This window comes from Talaromyces stipitatus, genomic scaffold (assembly GCF_000003125.1).
Source record: "Talaromyces stipitatus ATCC 10500 scf_1105507295523 genomic scaffold, whole genome shotgun sequence".
Lineage (NCBI taxonomy): Eukaryota > Fungi > Ascomycota > Eurotiomycetes > Eurotiales > Trichocomaceae > Talaromyces > Talaromyces stipitatus.
This window is the reverse complement of record NW_002990113.1, coordinates 2,391,177-2,407,527: the sequence shown is the minus strand read 5'-3', so window position 1 is coordinate 2,407,527 and position 16,351 is coordinate 2,391,177. Positions and strand designations below refer to the sequence as shown.

The following is a 16,351-nucleotide window of genomic DNA, read 5'->3' as shown; positions in this document are numbered from 1 at the left end:
AATGTAACATTCTTACAAGTGCGGTACAAAGTCAAAGGAACATTTCTATTCTACATGTACCGTCAATGCAAAGTCACCTTCGGCTTAGAACCGAAACCTACCTATCAACTAATCTTTAATCACATACATGAAATTGGGTAATTCAAGAGCCTGTTACGGATGAATGCCGAGACCAATAGTTCCACTTCCTCCACTAAAAGGCATAATCTCTTCACTGTCCATCGAATCATATTGTAGTCTCCAATGTTGAACGTTTCGACTGCAAAGTTGCGGTAGCATGGCGCTATCCCCAAATTTGATAAGTGAGATACCGTCCCAATTTCATCTCGATTGCTACAGTTCTTAATTAGACGATTGACTGTTTGAGGAGATACAGTAAGAGAGTGTATATTCCGTAGACACCATTTTGATTGAGATCTGTTGACGGAAATCACCACCATCTTCCAGCGCACCGTTCCTAAAAAAGTTTAGTGTGGTTTGGAGGGCGGCCAATACACGGGCACCCGGGTGCCCATACAATTCCAGACACCCGGGTCACTGGTGTAGGGCTGTTGACGATATCTGCCATACCGCGAATTACCAAGATCCCAATCATATCCAGTGAGTAGTGTGTATGGGGCGTGACTCAATGTCGCTGTAAAAAAGGCCCTAATTTTTAGCGAGGAATTGACTCGGTGTTGTGAAATCGAAGACTCGAAGTAAGGATGTCACGATATCACGTGTCGATATGCTGTATACAATACATGTTTGATTACGGACTTGGTCTCATTGGCTTTGAGAAAATGGGCTGACTTCGGAAAAAGAGGGGTAATGTAGTATGGGAAGGATTAGCCGAGTGCCACGTCAGCAATTCCAGGGTCGCGAAGAAGTTCCTGGCAAGGCTGGAATGAATAGAAAGAAAGATAAAAAATAAAAGACTAAAAACATACAACAGCGGGGATTCGCTGGTGGTCACCCACCCAACTACTAACCAGCCGGCGTGTGGCTTAAGTACGGCTGAGCGGACGGGAAGCCCTGTTTTCCACACCCTATGGTCGTATGTACTATACTCTCCCAGCAAAGGGACCATATATGAGCCATTGATACCCCCTATCGAAGGCGGTTTAAGGGGTCTCACGATAGGATGGGCTAGGGTTGTTGAAGACATCACTAGCCCTAGAGATGTACGGTAGACCGGTGTGTATAATAATGTCTTTCTTTCCATTGATCTACCTATATAGCATGAGATCTGAACTTCGCCATATGATAGACACATTCATTTCTCTCTATCCGTTACAACAGAAGCAACTGAAAAGGCATAAGTAGGCCAGAATGAAGCAAATTTAAGCCATTTCATATTGTCGACTTGAATCTGATTGTGTTAAACACAGCCCAGGAATGCGAAAACACGGGGGGATATAAAAGGGGGGGATAGTAATAAGAGGGTTGTATGTGTGAAGAAGAGAATAGAACAACGCCTTGAAAATGCCAACTGTATCAAGCGAAATGCGAGTAAAGAGATGGTTTACCGCTTAATTAGATGAAAGATTTGGACTAGGCAAAAGGAAATGAAACGAAAGTGTAAAGGTAACCAGTAAGCATGTTTCATAGACAAGAAAACGAGTATACCCGAGTCAGTTATTAATACAAGCACAACTCACTCTTACACAGTACAGCCATCATTTAGTATGCATGTTTCAAAGGACGCTCAAGTTTCGACAGTAAGGCATCTAGTTCAGTCCAGTTGGACAGCGTAGTTGCGAACTTGCGGTGTTTTCTGGTCATTGTGTGCTTCATTATGTTAGCTGTAGTCCATATGCCCTGATAAAGATTGAGCATACCTCATCGAAATCATCAAACTTGTCTCGGCAGTTCTCGCAGTAACCCGGTTTGGGATCACGTTGCTTCTCCTTGACGACTTTCTTCTGTAGAGTTCCTTTGCAGTCCGTGTTTTGTGATATATTGTTGTTGCCGTTGTCCTCTGACTGTGTTGTATCCTCCTCGTGGATGTTACTCATCTTCTCTCGTGGGCGTTTCGCGCCGGCAGAGGCACCGGAAGCAAGTTTCATATTCGTTGGTGCATCCATGGGCCTGTGGGACGATGGGTTGGCGCTTGTTATCATGCTTCCATTGCTCTTTTCCAAAACTTTTCGTTTCAATTCGTGTACTTCTTTACTCAATCCTGCCTTTGCACCAGGTGCAGCTGCAGTCGACGATACCATCTGTGATCGGATTGCTGAGGTGATGTTTGACGGCTGGACGCCAGAAGCGGCCGGCTCGCGCAGCATCGGCCAAGCTGCAATCTTTCCGATGGGTTTGACTGAGTGATTCTCCGACTTGACTCGTGGTGGTGCTGGTCGAACAGATAATGGTCTGAGGTCATCTGATGGTCCTAGCGGTGCGGTATCCTCTTCTTCCAGTTTTACCTGAGCAGTCAGATCATCTGCCTCTTGCTTGACAGGCTGCTCCTGATTCTGTGTCTCAGGTACATCTTCACGCTTGATGACTTCCTCTTTGGCAGCAGTCCTTTCCTGCTCTCGCTGCTGCTGCTTTCTTCTCTTCTCCTCCTTCATACGAGCAAGTTCTTTCTTCGTTGGCTCCTCCTGAATGAATGGACACTTCCCTATTTGCGCGCTGCGAAACTGTGGCCAAAGACCCTGCTCTTTCACTGCAACCCTGGGATACTCTCTCACCATAACAGGACGAGTCTTTTCATCCATGTCGTGGACATATATAAAAGGGCCACGGAAGTAAACCAAGTCTTTCATCAATTGAGTTGGATCACGATCAGCTGGTCCATGTAGACGCTCATTTCGAAGTACCTGGGACAGTTCCGTCTCTCCGCGGCCCTTGACAGATAGAGAACCTGCACGGCCACCGGTATATGCAGCTGAAGTGTCTGGTTCGTGGATGGCTGCCAACATTCGTTGTAGTTTCTCAATTGCCCAAATCTTCATGCCCATTTGACGTGCTCGATATAGTACATCGGTATTGTTTCCATGGTCCCTTCGATTGTCGTTTCGTTCCAAAAGAACAGGGTTGACGGTCTGAATGGGACCTTCGATGGACGTTTGCTCATTCTGTGTTTCAGTCGGGGTGGGAATATCGACATCTGGAATTGGCCGAGACGTGACGACATGGGTGACTGTCCTGGAAAAGAATCTTTCCTCTTTCTATTTCAGAAAGAGCATTTGTCAGTAGATGATTGTCAAATGTAGAAAGAAAATTTTTGACTCACCGCACCCAATGCAAGCACTTCCCTCAAACTTCGGTTACGAACGTCTGCTGGTAGACTGTCAAAGTAAAACACGAAGCTAGGAAATGCCTTGCGGTAATGTCTCTGCCATTGTCGGATATTATCCAGTTTCTCGGCAGAGGCCCTCTCATATCGTGAATTTCTAGTTGCTTGACTCGCTCCATCTTTCTGTTCTCTTACTGCCATCAACTTTTTCTCAAACGGGGTTAATGAAGCATTGCCCCTTCGTGTGAACATCCTAGATTCAGCACTCATCTGGGGAGCTGCCATTGAGCGTGGCTTGGAAGGGGAACCGGTAGCATGATCCTCTCGCTCCACGAATTGCTTCTTGGCAGGAGGTTGACCGAAAAGCAAGTCGATTCGGGACCCCATCTCGGATCCCGTACGGGCGCGTTTGAGAGCAGCCGTGTTGCTGCTTCGATGGGGAGAGTTGGCGGCATTGGGGACGTTGGCGAGGGGTGGTCGTCGTGAAGACATAGCGAACGATGTCTGTGGAGAAGGAGGGACAAATATAGCTGCCATTAAGGGTGATTGGGTACAGCAGCCCGAAAGCTTTAGTTTATCCAACAAGAACGACACTCGAAGGGAGTGGAGGGGTACGGTCACTGGCACAAGAGCACGCGACGTACCACACGCCCTCTACAGATCATAGAAGAGCCTAGTGAACCATGATGTAGATAGACAATTAGCACGTCGAATGTATAAACAAATACTTTCACGAGCTTCAAGCACGGGTTATTAGCACTGTACAGATGGTTGTGACAGGATTTTGTCGGAGGTCTGGATCTGTGTGGTTGGAGAGGGAAGAGGTGAGAACGAGAGAGCAAGCTTGTTTGTTGGTTGTGGAGCCGCTTCCCGTGAGTTGTTTTGCCAAAGCGTTCTTAGCCCGGACAACCAGTCGTAGCGCGACTTGACCATTCAGCCTGGCATGAACATCAATAATGCATACAGCGCGCAGTACATTCTTGGCCGCGTCGATTATTGTATTTCCTACTCCGTATGCACTAACTTTATTACTGCGTGCTAAAGTCGGATCAATACGTTCAACTGATATCTCAAGGCGTGCCATGTCAATCGACATACATCGTCTCACGCCGCGAACGCGTAACACTACGATTTGAAAGGACGATAGACTTCATGAGTAAATGCATATGACTGACGCCGAATACATGCTAAATACAAAATATCTAATGTACAGCTAGTTGGGAGATGGGTATCATTCGCTCGCTCGGGGATCGTCTATGAGCGGAGAGCTTCAATATCGTCGATCTGATTCTTGTTAGCACGCCCGATCTTAATGATTGACTATCCAATTGAAATAGATACCTCTTTAACGGCCTCCATTGACATTACGATAGGGTTCTCGTCGCCGACGCAGACACTGTCTTCAATACCAATACCCATACCGCGGAAATGCTGGGGCCACCGTTCGTTATTCGGAACATATATACCACTAAGATATGTTAGCTCTCGAAAAGTATTGGTTCGTCAGAGATGGACATACGGCTCAATGGCGATACACTGCCCGGCCCTCAAATTGACACTTCGGGGGTATCCGGCACAGTCATGCACGTCGAGACCAATGTAGTGGCCTAGATGATGTGGGAACAGGGTCCTTATAGCCTTCACAATTGTCAGTAAGTATCGAAGCGACCTCCGAGTAACTGCATACATCACTAGAGACATCAAAACCTAGCTGCCCTAATTGATCCTTAAGGCCTTTTTCTGCGATGAGATGAAGCCGGTCGAGGGATAGATTCGCATTCTCACGACAGAGCGCCACACAAGTTCTATGTACGTTCAACACAGCAGTATATAGATCGCGCTGTGGTCCAGTAAATTTACCGTTGACTGGCCATGTTCTCTTGACGTCTGCGATATAACCACCATATTCCTGTTCACTGGTTAGGAAGTTAACCAAATATGGAGGTCATAATACATACGCCACCTCCGTCCACGAGGACGAGTTGTCCGTCCCTCGTTGGAGTCAGTTCCTATCGGTGAAAGAGTGATCGGCAATTGAACCACCTACCTCAAGACATCGTCGTTCCGAGTATAATGTATGCTCAGAGCATTCTAGCTAATCAGCGCTCGCATTTCCCTATCACTGGACATATTACATACCCGTCCTCCGGCTACAACAGGTACAAAAGCACTGCCGCTGCACCCGTTCAGCTGAAACTGATATTGCAAGTAGGATGACAATTCCTTTTCAGTATCAAACTCCTGGCGCATCGAATCCGTAAAAGCACGGCCTGAAGCTTGTCCAACTTGTCGCAGATTTACCACTTCACTTTCACTTTTAAAGACTCTCAACTCGTTCAGCACTGGACGGAGAGGTTTGACTTTACGTGCTTGTATGATCTTTTGTAGATCGGACTCTGCCTCGTTGCCGTATAAGTAACGAGTTATCGAGGATCCCGCGGGCGAAAGAGCTTTGATGTCTGTATATATTTCAGCTGCTCCGGATAGGATTGGAAGAATGAGTTCTTTGATTCGTTCGATGTTGCCGGTCTATCGCCTGATCAGTCTCGTTGCAGTTTTGAGGAAGCTGCGTATAAACCTACTTCATCTGCGTTGAACACATCTATAGCTGCTTGAGTGCCTGACCGTGCACCTTCCCACAGTTCAATTTTCGGATCCTTCTCCCGAACATATAAATGAAAGAGATGGTTATCGCCAGAGCCGTCGTTTACTAACCATCCGAATGAGTATACCTGAATTTTTTCAGAGATCGCCAAACTCACTTATTATAGCCAACGCGCCGGGTTCGTTGAAACCTGCTCCATTCTTAGTTCTCCCGTCATTCACAATCGAATGGTATGCGACAAACCCGTCAAGTAGAAGAAATCGGAGTCTTGTCGGAATTCGTAAAAGACGCCGGGGGCGCGGTACTTGACATCTGCCGCAGCAACGATCGCAACGGCATTTCTCGGTAGTCGATTAGCGAGTCTCGAACGGCGATGAGCGTATTCCAGAGCGGTAATTCCTGGTGTTACTGTGGATGTCAGCCATGCGGTCTATGAGGTGACATTGTCAAAGCCAGCTTGCGAATCGAGTATGGACGGCAAAAGACGAATGAAGAAAAAACATACATTCACCAGGCTCTAGTAAGTGTGGATGTGTTTCATGCAACGGCTGGCCGAATTGCAATTCGGCGGCGGAGACGGAGGCGTAACTTCTTGTTGGTAGAGAACTCCGAGTAGGGGCGACGACGCGATTCGAGAGCAATGGATGGAATGGAGCACTGCAACGGTTGATACCCGAAATTCGACGGCGGAGCTGATGTAGTATAGGGGTGCGGATAGACATGGTGCAAAATAAAGACGATTATGTCTATGGACAACAAAAGCTTCTGCCGGTCGTACGATGATACTTTTCGCAGGTGGGCCCAAGCTTTTCCGGGGTTCAAGTTGGCCGATTGGCTACGTTGGCTCACCGCCTTCAATATGTCAGCAATTCTCCAACTTCTATCATGCTCTAAGCATCAAAAGGAAGGAGATGCGCTCTAAGCTTTCTTCAAGTCGACTACCAATGCCCTAATTGGTGAATCATGGATTGCTTGTTCAATGCTGGAGGTGCCTAAGGCAATAGTCTCGATGCACGCTAATCCTCTTTAGGAGATAATACGCTATCAAAAGTAATCACATCAAAGCTGATTGGCCAGTGCTTGTTCTCTCCAGATTCGTCCAATTAGAGTCCGCTATCTTCGGCGACGTCGTCCAATGAGTGATTGTCGCAATGTGTTTCCCTCGACTCATTGCGATGACTGTAAAGGTTAAGTTCTGATGACTCGATATATCTAGCCAGTTGCGAGATATCTTATCATGTTGGTGATGCGTGGCTGATCTGTTACCGTGACTCAGAGTCGTTGTGCTGTTGGTCTACAGTATTATTTAAAAGCCTCCCATAGTCTTCGTCAGAACAATACTCAACTGAAGACGCAAGTCAGCGATATCACTTTGGAGTCTGAAGATAGCATTCATAGATCTCTAAGCTGCTGTGACTGTCAATCACAATGGGTCGAACACTTACCTATCCCAAGAAAGATATCAATACCGTCAAACGGTACGCCCATCGAGGTATGTGTCCCAATGGATCAGATATAGATTCTCCACTGACTCCTATCAGCAACATACGATGTCGCCGCCATTCACTCCATCATCAACTTAAGCCAGGTTCTACACGTCTCCTTCAGCCCAGGACCCGAAGACCCCTTCCCAGCAACCATCCCAATGATTGGACAGATGGGATCCTTTGAATATCCTTCCGCCGATCTGGGAGAACCTCTAGATTGTTACGTCCATGGCTACGTCAGTGCACGCATGGCTAATCTCGCCCGCAAGTCAGAAGAAGGGCTACCCGTTTGCATCTCAGCTAGCAAGGTGGACGGGTTGGTGTTGTCACTCACTCCGTACAACCACAGTTACAACTATCGCTCCGCTATTTTGCATGGATATGCCAAATTAGTCACTGATGAAGAGGAGAAGATGTGGGCTCTGAAGTTGATAACAGACTCTGTTGTTCCGAATCGATGGGATAATAGTCGTACTCCTCCGGATAAAGGAGAATTAGCTTCCACTTCGATCCTAAAAGTCAAGATTGTTGCTGGAAGTGGCAAGATTCGTGACGGATGTGCGTCGGACGAGAAGAAGGACTATCAGAATGATGAATTGACGAGTCGAGTCTGGACAGGTGTCGTGCCTGTCTATGAAGTACTGGGACAGCCGGTGCCAAATCCAGACAATAAAGTAGCACAGGTTCCGGACTATATTCAGTCCTATGTTGATGGGTACACGAAGAAGAGCAAAGAATATGCTGAGAACGCAGTCAAGGTTGCTCTACCGAAGGAGGAGCAACATTGATTCACTGAAGATGATTTCATGACTTATTCCATGTATTTTGGGCTTTATATTGTGCTGCAAGCGCGATTAATGAATTGATTCCAGTCAGCTTTTAACTGTGGATAGGTAGACCATGCGGGGTGCGGGGAGACGACCGCGATGGGATAAGAATACCTAAAAAGCATTAGTCGGGTCGATCTAAAGTCTTCATTCTTCACGCGAAACACTCAACAGATCCTGCTATACGTATCTTCTTCAGCTTCTTCCTAGACAGGCCCTTTCCTTCTCCGAGCAGAACGCCAGAGGCGACTCCCAATAGATAAGATCGGACAGCAAACGTGGTATTCACGTCACAGAAACGAGGCTGCGCATAGCTGAAACAAAGCGTCCAACGCACATGTCATCTCACTTACGAAGATGCAGAGACATATATTGGACCATCCCGTCTATCAAAAATACCTTCAAGCGCAAAAACAGTCAGAATCTCCACCAGACTACGCCGCCATGCCTCCAATTCCCGCAGCCGATCTCCAGTCCTTCTCTGAGCATCTTCAGAGAAGCACCAGAATCCTCGCCCTTCTAGGCGCCGGACTATCTGCCTCCTCTGGACTACCTACTTTCCGAGGCGCAGGTGGCATGTGGAGAACATTTGACGCAATGTTACTGGCGACGCCTGGAGCATTCAATGATAATCCCGGATTGGTGTGGCAGTTTTACAGCCATCGAAGACATATGGCCCTGAACGCGAAGCCTAACCGGGCTCACTACGCTTTGGCGAAACTTGCACAAAAGAATAAACATTTCATAACGCTGAGTCAGAATGTGGATGGTAGGTTTGCAGCTCTTTTTGGTTTTGGATATCTCTAGGTTGACTAGCTGTTAGGATTATCGCATCGAGCAGACCATCCACCTGAACAACTACATCTACTCCACGGCTCATTATTCGACCTTCGATGTACCGGGTTCTACTGTAATTATTCTACAAAGAACGACTTTACGGATCCACTTACTCCGGCACTCGCGATACCAACACAAGGCGTACATCCCGACCCGTCCAAGGACGACAAGACAGGCGAAGAAGCAACCAAGGTGTTATACGAAGCAATGAAGGCTTCACACAAGGAAGCAACTCCCACAGAGCTCGACATATCGGATCCCCTCGTCCCACTACCGAGCCTTCAAGCCGAAGATCTGCCCAAGTGTCCCGAGTGCGGAGGCCTGCTTCGACCCGGTGTTGTCTGGTTCGGTGAAGGATTACCTTCTCATACACTCCGTGAAATTGATGATTGGATAGCGGAGTCGCCTCAGATAGATTTGATGCTGGTCATAGGGACTAGTTCCAAGGTCTGGCCAGCTGCGGGATACGTCGACTATGCACGGGAAAAGGGCGCGCGAGTTGCGGTAGTCAATATGGATCGAAACGATGCTCCTGGAGGAGCTAATGGGCTGGAGCCGGGGGATTGGTTTTTCGAAGGGGACGCCAGTGAAATCGTCCCGGAAATTCTCAAGAGTGTGATCGGGGAAGAGTAGCTTTGCGTTAAACGGTTTCTTGATCTTCTTTTTGTGTAGGACTTTCGGTTTGATAGCGTTTCAGGGCAGTAATGTGGCATTGCGATTGGGTTGTTATTCCTGTTATTCTTAATGCAGTTAGTGAATTCAATGCTCTTTTGAATGGTCTCAATCTGTGAATAGTTTGTTGACAAGTAGTTGATGAGTTGTTCGCGGTTGCCTAAAGCCGTTCGTTGCTGGGGCAGCCAAACAATCACCGCCCGCTATCGCCAACAAGAAAACATCCTTGGCTACAATATTGTCTTAAAACAATCGACAACCCGACACATTGGATATTGTAGCCTTTCATTAGTGTCCCGACTATCACTCTGTCATGTCGATGAGATTTTATATGCCTCTCGTCTAATTTCCGCGTTATATATACAGATCCTCAACTATTCTAGGTGAGGGCAACGCCGGAAATTAAAGCGGTCTACGCGACATTCGACACGCAATAGCCGGTCGTTACAACCTCGACGACTAAACAGATTGTTATACTTAAACTACGACCTAGTCAAAGTCAAGCAAGATGGTAAACGAAGTGACCCCTGCAAAGGGGCCGTTGTCCTCTCGAAAACCGGACGAACAGATACAGGAAGCCGTATCAACTCCAGAATTCGGAAAGCCAACTCCTCTACGATCTACTCAAACGACATCACAAATTCCTTTCAATATACCCAAGAACAACCGCCCACGAGTCGAGCATCACCGTCCTCCTACACATCAAGTTCATTATATTCCGTCTGAGACCGGTGGGTCGCGTATAACGCAGCAAAGCACGTCGAAGCAGCCTTTCAACCCATTCAAGCCCGTCGTCCCATCAACATATACAAGCCAAGGATCAGTCCCTGTCTCTAGGACATATGACGATGTTGTCGGTATCAAACGCCCCTCGCAGTTCACATGGAACACGAAGCCGGCAGCACCTCCCATTTTCTCATCGAATCCTTCGGGACCAACAAAGCCTTCGGCTGCCTCGAAAACCTTACAGAATTTTATCGATCTCACAAAAGCCGGTGATGCGAATAGATTTGGACAACCATCTTACCAGCGGGAGTTTAGCTCGGCGGACACATATTCATACATTGACTCGGCTAAAGCACAGGAGAACATTAAAGCATTACTTGAAGGTGCTTTTGAAGATGAAGAAGATAAACCTAGGACAAGAGCTAGGAAGAAGAAAGTAGAGGCTGATATCAATGACTTGGCTGCTAAGCTCCAGCAGGTTTCTGTCGGTTCTGACGAGAAGCAGACAAAGGAGGCTGGGCCGGAAGACGATGAAGAGGAGGAAGAAGAGGAAGTGGACGATGGTACTCGAGAGGGCTTAAAGGTCAAGCTACTACCACATCAGATTGAAGGTGTCGAATGGATGTGTGAAAAGGAGAATGGGCAGAAGAAGACACGTGGTGTGCTGCCTAAAGGAGGCATCCTTGCAGACGATATGGGCCTGGGAAAAACGATCCAATCAATCGCATTGATTCTTACGAATCCGAGACCATCTAGACAGAAAACTAAAGACGGCGAGAAAAATGACACCAAGAAGCAATTACCAGAAGGAGTTGATAAGTGTACATTGATCGTCGCCCCCCTAGCTTTGATCAAGCAATGGGAATCGGAGATTGCGGACAAGATCGAAAAAACTCATAAACTGCGAGTGTGCGTCTATCACGGAGCTGGTCGTACCAAGTTCAGCGCGGACCTAAAAGACTATGACGTGGTCATCACAACCTACGGCACACTCAGTTCAGAGCATGGCGCTTCTGGAAAAGGCAACGTTGGCTGTTTTAATATTCACTGGTATCGAGTCATCCTTGATGAGGCTCATACCATCAAGAACCGAAATGCGAAAGCTACTCAAGCCGCTTGTGCTCTAAACGCACAATACCGTTGGTGCCTTACTGGCACACCTCTGCAGAATAACCTAGATGAGTTGCAGAGTTTGATCAAGTTCCTACGCATCAAGCCTTTTGATGAACTCGCTACATGGAGAGAGCAAATCACTCAACCCCTCAACAATGGACGTGGAGGACTCGCCATCAAACGACTGCAGATCTTCTTGAAAGCTTTCATGAAGCGACGAACCAAGGATGTGCTGAAGTTGAATAATAACTTGAAACCTGGGGGCGGCAACGCAGAGGGTGGAAGCAACCAATCATCAACCGGGTTTCAAATTGTCAAGCGTGAAGTTGTCGAGGTTGAAGCCGAATTCACACCGGCAGAAGTCGAATTCTATAATCGACTAGAACAGCGAACAGACCGACGACTCTCACAGATGATGGGAGGATCTAAGCTAGACTATGCCAGTGCTTTAGTCATGTTGCTTCGACTCCGTCAAGCGTGCAACCACCCTGATCTTGTCAAAAGCGACTTAGCAGAAGACAAGGATATCCTACTGAACAATGTCGATAAGAACAAGTCTGCTAAGAAAGACGACGATCTTGACAAAGTCGCCGACCTTTTTGGCGGTCTCAGTGTCGTCAGCAGAAAATGTGATATCTGTCAAGTTGAACTAACTGCTGGCGAATCAGAAACCGGGGCGAGCAGATGCAGTGAATGTGCAGATTTGGACATTGAGTTGAAATCGGATAAGAAGAAAAAATCTAAGAAGCCAAAGTCTAAGAAGCACAAAGAGTCAAAACCCGCATCACAGGAACCCGATACCCGCAAAGTGCGAGCTAGAAGAAACCTCCCTGACATCGAAGACAGTAGCGAAGATGAGGACGATGGCGAGTGGATCGTCCCCAAGGGACAAAGACCCTCGACAAATCTCGGCACGGCTGGAGGTTCTGATGATGAGGATGCAGAAGGTGGAGGAGAGTGGATTGGGTCTGATGATTCCCACACTGAAGACGAGGATGAAGTGATCAGCATCTCCGACTCTGACGAGGAAGAAGAATACGAAGAAGAGGACGATGATGAATATGATGGACCTGACATTGTACCTTCCACCAAGGTCCGAGCGCTGATTCGAATCTTGAGAAAGGAGGCACCAGAGTATAAATTCATTGTCTTCTCTGTGTTCACGCAGATGCTAGACAAGATTGAGCCTTTCCTAAAACGCGCAAAGCTTGGTTATGCTCGGTATGATGGCAGCATGAGGAATGATCTACGGGAGGCTAGTCTTGAGAAACTACGCAACCACTCCAACACACGAATTCTATTATGTAGTCTACGAGCAGGTGCGTTGGGTCTCAATCTCACTGCAGCTAGCCGTGTGGTCATTCTAGAGCCATTCTGGAATCCTGTAAGTCTATCTCCTACCTAATTTGTGGGTGTCATATGCTAACTGATTTCAGTTCGTGGAAGAACAAGCCATTGACCGCGTCCACCGACTAAACCAGACCATTGATGTCAAAATCTACAAGATAACCATCAAAAACACCGTCGAGGAACGAATCCTAGACCTCCAAGAACGGAAACGCGAACTAGCCAACGCGACGATTGAAGGCAAGGCTGCCGCCGGAAAACTCACCATGCAGGACATGATGGCTCTCTTTGGACGAGAAGCAGAAGCCCGGTTGGATCATGAGCGTGGCGCGCCGGATCTTACGTCAAAGACGAGGCTGCTTGTCTCGAAGAATGAGGATGATTCGATTTCTACTGGGACGGGTAGTTCGTGGTCATTGCCGTCTAGTCAGTCGAGCTCAAAGGATGTGAGACGCAAACAAGACCGGCAGACGGGTCGACAGGATGACACGGTATATGGACGAAGATGGTGATTTCGTCATTTGCTATGCATGTTATCATGCTTGGGACTTTCTTTTTTTTTCGGTTCGGCAGGTTTCAGGTGTAAATGGTTGTGGTACTGTCAGGACGACGGTTAGGGTTACGTCTGGATATTATCACTGTGACATATTTCGATATAATTGTAGAATTTTTTTTCATTCGATTCATTCCACTGAACGAGGCATTCTTGGGGCTTGTGTGTAATGGTAACATATCCTCGATGAAACCCTCAAGAAAAACTGCTCAGCAATAATGCAACAATCGCAATTCACCCTGCAGGATCGTAGAATATCATCCGAGGCAGAGAACTACGTTTGATGATTCTACACCATCAAAAACATAAAATAACATACAAAGAATTCCAAGATACGATTAATCAATCATTCCCAAGGCTGAAATATGAAACATGCATATTCCTAGTCCGAGAACACTTAGACTAATTCAAAGAAAAAACGTCAAACCTGCGCCGTTTCCCCTTTTCATTGCTTGTTTCGGTTGATAGGTGGACAAGTTTTCATTTTTCTACTCTCGATACTATAAGGAGAAAAGTGGCAAATGACCACTTCCAAGTCCTAATTGGCCCGTTGATCATGTATCATGAGCCGCTATGGCTTGCATGTTCGAAATCATTTGGTGTAGTGAAATGCAACCGGATTAGTGGCTGGAATTACCTGATTTTCCTATATTAGCTTGTTGCTATTCAGCTAAATCTTATTTTACTTTTCTTGTTAGAGGGGTTCCCATGTTCCACGAGGGATGGAAGTAGGGCATGTGGTCACGACCGCACTCGGGGTACGTACTAACGTACTAACTAGTTAATGTACTAGATTGAGGGGTTGGAAGTATATCGTCTCAATCTCATTCGTTTGTGTTCGGTTTTGGCGCTGGATAGGGTCGATTATTTTTACTACCTGAGTATAATTCTCGAACAAGCTGCATGTGTTACATGCACCATATCAATGAGGGGGGTGAAGCGCTTTTTTTCTTATTCTCGGTCATACTTCTATGTATATGTATACAACCCTCCTTTTTGAGGCCTCCTTTTGCATCATTATTCTATTCAGCTCGTTCTGAATATTGTCAGTCGTTTCTCTTTTATTATCGTGATGTTTTAAGATATAAATAATTATTTGATCTGTGAAAAAGCTGGGTTCTTTTTCCTTTTCGAACACTCGGCCGGTTGGGAGTCAAGAGTTAGGACTAATACCTCAGGTTGGCAACCATCTACACCACCTACCGTTGTCGAATTCTGCGACTTCATGCGCGACCTCTCGTTTTATTGTATGCGTGTTCTGATATTATGATTTCGGTCCCCGACACCGTCTCGAATTACCATCAAACAGTGCCAACATGAATGCTCTCTACGGGATGTTCCTGCTACTCATAGCGCCGGTACTGGTACAAGCGCAGAACAAAGCACAGCAAAGCTCGAATAACGCCTCAGATTCTTCTGACTGGGGTGGCGAAAGTAATAGCTTCATCGGCAAGAAGGCCAAGATTATCATCATCGTTCTGTCCGTGGTTGCTGGCACGGTAGTCGTTCTCTCAGGTTAGTTGTATGACATACCTGATAGGTTCTGAAAATAACCACGAAGTCGTACAGTTGCATCTTCAATCATGTACGTTATCGCAAAACGGAGACAATGGGCAGTCCGAGAAACGATCCGTCGATCCGCTCGGCGCATGGCAGATGCTATAAAATCGCCTCTAACGCCACGATTCCCGAAATCAGCGAGTGAGAACTCCGACCGTGGTCGGACGCCTCTATATACGCGACGACAAGAGCGGGCAAAACAAGACCGGTCTTCACGAGGAATGACCCGGATCTCCGAGGAGGAGTCCTCGAAACTCCCATATGTCCTCAAAGGTGATGATGACGATGTCTCGGGGCTGATCGGTAATCGGGACAGCGAGAGATACGTAAAGACGACAAAGCCGATATGGAGACATTCGCATTCCGAGTCTAATGGTAGCAATGCCACCAAAAACAACTTCAACGCTGATTCATACTTCTTTGATTTCGGCCTGAAACCCGCGGGTCGCAACAGCAGTGATAAGAAGGCGGCGCAAAAATTGAAACATAAGAGGCCGCATTTCGATCTTGAGAGGGGTATTGAATTAGGTGCCACCGATCATATGAAGGTCACTGTATCGCTATCCCCGAAGCACAACACTGAGCCGACGGATTCGTCGAAGAGGAGCTGGGGTTCATTTTTTGCGTTTGGTCGGCGTTGATACATGTATAATAGTGCTTTGACATTTGGGCTGGCATATCGATTCCTTAGCAGTCAGCTGGTCTGACGAAATTGAATACTGTGTCATATTGCCATATCTCCTCTACATTCGTTGTCGGTACGTAACAAGTATAAAAACGGCGTCCTTGCCAAGACGTTAAAACTCTGATAATGGAAAGATTTTGGTATTCTTTCGCTCTGATTTAAACTGGACCCCAGGTCCCTGGAGGGCCTAGAAGAAATCAAATCTCGGTCTATGCCGACTCCTCGGGGTTTGCTTGATGTGTCATTCGTCCCCGTTCGGCGTCCAGAATTCGGCATGTGAAAGAACTTGTACGTGCATATCTCATTTGACATCCTCGATTCTCCGTCTCTCGTCCGTGCCAGTTGACGTGGATTGTTCAGGGTTCGGAGATTTCTTTTTTGTGGAGAATTAAATGGAAGTGTGCGGGTGTGGCGGTTTCACTATTCGATGAAGAAGAGCATATCCCGATAGAGGAACGATTAGCCTTGCAGTGGCTGAGGGCAGTAAGATCGTCGGTCGAACAGTTCCTGATAGAAACTGGTATGCAATTGCCTCTGTCCTCCCACGGAGGTACATACATGGATACCTTATACAGGGATCATCGAGCGTTGAGACTGACGAAATCTCCTTCGTCCAATAGCCGCCGGGGTTGGCGGAAAGAAGCGCGCATTTCCTCTGATTGGCTGGAAATAACATAAGCGACCCGAGGTCAGGGCGGTATGTGCAGCCACCGATCTGC

At 47.1% G+C, this 16,351-nt stretch overlaps 6 protein-coding genes across 7 annotated transcripts; 4 read left to right on the top strand and 2 right to left on the bottom strand.

The window, feature by feature from the left end:
- Positions 1-1,559: 1,559 nt before the first annotated feature.
- TSTA_068090 (G1/S regulator NimO, putative) lies at positions 1,560-3,757 on the bottom strand (the record flags this gene model as incomplete). Its single annotated transcript, XM_002340728.1, has 3 exons — positions 1,560-1,770; positions 1,821-3,152; positions 3,218-3,757. 3 exons carry the CDS (start codon positions 3,755-3,757, stop codon positions 1,663-1,665), a joined length of 1,980 nt encoding a protein of 659 aa, XP_002340769.1. The 3' UTR covers positions 1,560-1,662.
- A 610-nt stretch (positions 3,758-4,367) lies between these two features.
- On the bottom strand, positions 4,368-6,575 carry TSTA_068080 (metallopeptidase family M24, putative). Of its 2 annotated transcripts, XM_002340726.1 has the most exons (11): positions 6,331-6,575; positions 6,069-6,233; positions 5,983-6,015; positions 5,803-5,930; positions 5,360-5,749; positions 5,268-5,311; positions 5,179-5,212; positions 4,908-5,129; positions 4,740-4,858; positions 4,562-4,688; positions 4,368-4,504 (listed from the first exon to the last, which is right to left on the bottom strand). In XM_002340726.1, exons 1-11 carry the CDS (start codon positions 6,545-6,547, stop codon positions 4,475-4,477), a joined length of 1,509 nt encoding a protein of 502 aa, XP_002340767.1. In that variant the 5' UTR covers positions 6,548-6,575; the 3' UTR covers positions 4,368-4,474. The 2 variants fall into 2 exon arrangements, with proteins under 2 accessions (XP_002340767.1, XP_002340768.1); XM_002340727.1 differs by having other exon boundaries at positions 4,562-4,858.
- A 495-nt stretch (positions 6,576-7,070) lies between these two features.
- Positions 7,071-8,100, top strand: TSTA_068070 (uncharacterized protein; the record flags this gene model as incomplete). The annotated part of the gene is made up of 2 exons (XM_002340725.1): positions 7,071-7,317; positions 7,367-8,100. Exons 1-2 carry the CDS (start codon positions 7,254-7,256, stop codon positions 8,098-8,100), a joined length of 798 nt encoding a protein of 265 aa, XP_002340766.1. The 5' UTR covers positions 7,071-7,253.
- Positions 8,101-8,295: 195 nt separating this feature from the next.
- TSTA_068060 (SIR2 family histone deacetylase, putative) lies at positions 8,296-9,755 on the top strand. Its single transcript, XM_002340724.1, has 2 exons — positions 8,296-8,908; positions 8,963-9,755. Exons 1-2 carry the CDS (start codon positions 8,497-8,499, stop codon positions 9,607-9,609), a joined length of 1,059 nt encoding a protein of 352 aa, XP_002340765.1. The 5' UTR covers positions 8,296-8,496; the 3' UTR covers positions 9,610-9,755.
- Positions 9,756-10,156: 401 nt separating this feature from the next.
- Positions 10,157-13,519, top strand: TSTA_068050 (SNF2 family helicase/ATPase, putative; the record flags this gene model as incomplete). Its single annotated transcript, XM_002340723.1, has 2 exons — positions 10,157-12,871; positions 12,924-13,519. 2 exons carry the CDS (start codon positions 10,157-10,159, stop codon positions 13,344-13,346), a joined length of 3,138 nt encoding a protein of 1,045 aa, XP_002340764.1. The 3' UTR covers positions 13,347-13,519.
- An 881-nt stretch (positions 13,520-14,400) lies between these two features.
- Positions 14,401-15,710, top strand: TSTA_068040 (uncharacterized protein). Its single transcript, XM_002340722.1, has 2 exons — positions 14,401-14,902; positions 14,957-15,710. Exons 1-2 carry the CDS (start codon positions 14,704-14,706, stop codon positions 15,586-15,588), a joined length of 831 nt encoding a protein of 276 aa, XP_002340763.1. The 5' UTR covers positions 14,401-14,703; the 3' UTR covers positions 15,589-15,710.
- The last annotated feature ends 641 nt before the right edge of the window (positions 15,711-16,351 follow it).